General features: G+C 34.6%; 1 protein-coding gene across 1 annotated transcript in view; it reads right to left on the bottom strand.

Annotated features, from left to right (window-relative positions):
* The window catches only part of LOC119574352 (golgin subfamily A member 4-like), a gene marked incomplete in the record, with an annotated part of 119,056 nt that extends 117,208 nt beyond the window's left edge, over positions 1–1,848 (bottom strand). Inside the window, 2 exon segments of the mRNA XM_037921555.1 lie at positions 51–207; positions 1,305–1,848. Coding sequence (XP_037777483.1) covers positions 51–207; positions 1,305–1,697 — 550 coding nt within the window.
* Positions 1,849–2,266: the final 418 nt, after the last annotated feature.

Here is a 2,266-nt window from a genome sequence, read left to right as displayed (position 1 = left end):
GAGAGAGAGAGAGAGAGAGTTTACAGAAAATTACTTGCTTTGCTGAATACCTGATGGTTTATGCATGACAGGAGGGAAAGAACTCGAACTGTGAGCTTTAGATTGGTGACCATCTCTATTGTCTTCACTTCTAGAATGTAGTGATTCTTTTAGCTGTTGAACTGATGGCGCAGTAAAGTCAGCAGAAATATTGCTAGGAGGAGCTACCTGAAAAAAGAGAAAATATTTAGTTAATGAACTTCATTGTATTTCTTTTCCTTATTATATATTTATATCACATACCCTCTCTAGCATGCAGAGTTTTGAACTATCTATTTTGCAAAGTGTTTTTCTTATTTTTCTTTCAAACAAAGTGATTGCCATGTCTCTTTTGCACGCAAAATGTAGAGAGACACTCAGTTATTATTATTTATTTCTTACACTTGAGCAATATCCACTCACCAGTCATCACTCAGCGACTATGTTACAAAGATTTGTTTGCCATGTCTCTTTTGCACGTAAAATGTAGACACTCAGTTATTAATGTCTCCATCAACCCAATTTTCTTCCAACCCTTGTAATATTTAACTATGAAGAAGCAATGTAATGCCACACATCTGAGTTCCCAATTGTTTATTTCTTTCACTTGAGCAATATCCACTCACCAGTCATCACTCAGCAGCCATGTTAAAAAGATAGGTCCTGGGAAGCCTTAGGCAAACAACAAAAATTTGACCTAATATTCTCCACGTATGAGAGGGTTAAATAAACTATACTATCTTACCTTTGTAACTGCCTATAGTCATTTGCCTCTTTACCTATATTACTGAATTATCTACATAAAAGGAATGCAACATAAGTACATATCACTGGGAAAGGCTGCCGATTTGATCAACATCCAATTGTTTTCTATGATATATTTCGTTCATTTAAAAATCAAAGGTATACAAATATCTTCATATCAAAGTAGATGAGATGAAATGAAAAAATGGTTAGGAATAGCACCTGCTGCATTTGGGAAGAAACTAAACTGACATTTTTTTTCAATCTGAACATGGACATATCTTCCCAGTGATTCATTTCAGCATAAGTGATTCATTTTGTGATGAGAATGCCCAAATGCGAAACAAATTACAATTAAATATTTTTGGTTACTCTTTAGACATATATATAGTGTATATATAAAAAATATAAATATAAATGATATAAAAAATAAATAAATAAATTATACAATGAAATTGTGAATATTTTACAAAGCAAACTTTATATTGCACCACTGGTGGAACACTGGTAAGAATAATATCAAAAGGAAAAACATGTGTTACCTGTTTAAATTCACTCGAGTGTTTCTTGTCCGTTGATAAATTACTCCCATGCCAGTTCGGACTTTTGCTGACTGAAGGTGGTTTTTTTTGGATGCTAACTTCTTTTGGTTCAGCTGATTTAGATGCTATTTCTGCATTCTTCACTTGATGCATTTCACTTTCCAAACCATCAAACAGCCAGTCACTTTTACCACCACCTCCAACAGCTTTTTTCTGACTTTCTGACTGTAACTGCTTAAATGAACTAACTGCATCTCCTTTATTTAAATCACTTTCATTTTTTGTCTCCTTTTCCTTCCCCAACAGTCTACTTGGTCCTTTCTTACACTGCATATTCCCTTGTATACCATCATCTGATTCAAACAGTCTTTCTCTGAGCTGCTGATCTTGCATTGGGTCTTGGTTCTTTATCACCAAAAATATCAAAAGGGTCACTGGCAGGTGCCTTCTGTGGTGACCTTCTCCGAGGACTATCAGGTTTTCCCGTCGATGGCATGTAATCCCCAAAACTTTCTTGTTCTTTTTTCTTTGCTTTACTCATATTTTTGTATTTCTCATCCAAAATAAATTCTGAAGTTTTTTTCTTATCTGTTTGTTTATTATCTGAGGCATTACTTTTTGCTAATAAGCTGTCAAGGAAATCTTTACCTTTTGGAGAGTCAGACACAGCCTTTGTCTTTTTTTTTGACTCCCCAAAACCACTAAACAAATCATCATCATCATCAAAAGTGATCTCATCTTTTGATTTTTTTATATTCTGTCTAGTGTGAGAAACATAGACATTTCCTGTTTTTCGAGAACTTTCTTCTGCTGCAGTACCATTACTTCCGAATAGCTCTGCCATGAGCTTGCTCTTATCTTTCTTTGCTGATCCGATATCAGATGCAGAAGACAGTTCTGATTTACTCTTTGCTGGCATTTCTATTTTATCCTCAGAATTCCCAGTAAATAAGTCAGCCATT

The sequence above is a fragment of the Penaeus monodon genome, chromosome 6 (genome assembly GCF_015228065.2).
Source record: "Penaeus monodon isolate SGIC_2016 chromosome 6, NSTDA_Pmon_1, whole genome shotgun sequence".
NCBI lineage: Eukaryota > Metazoa > Arthropoda > Malacostraca > Decapoda > Penaeidae > Penaeus > Penaeus monodon.
This window is presented reverse-complemented; position numbering and strand designations above follow the sequence as displayed.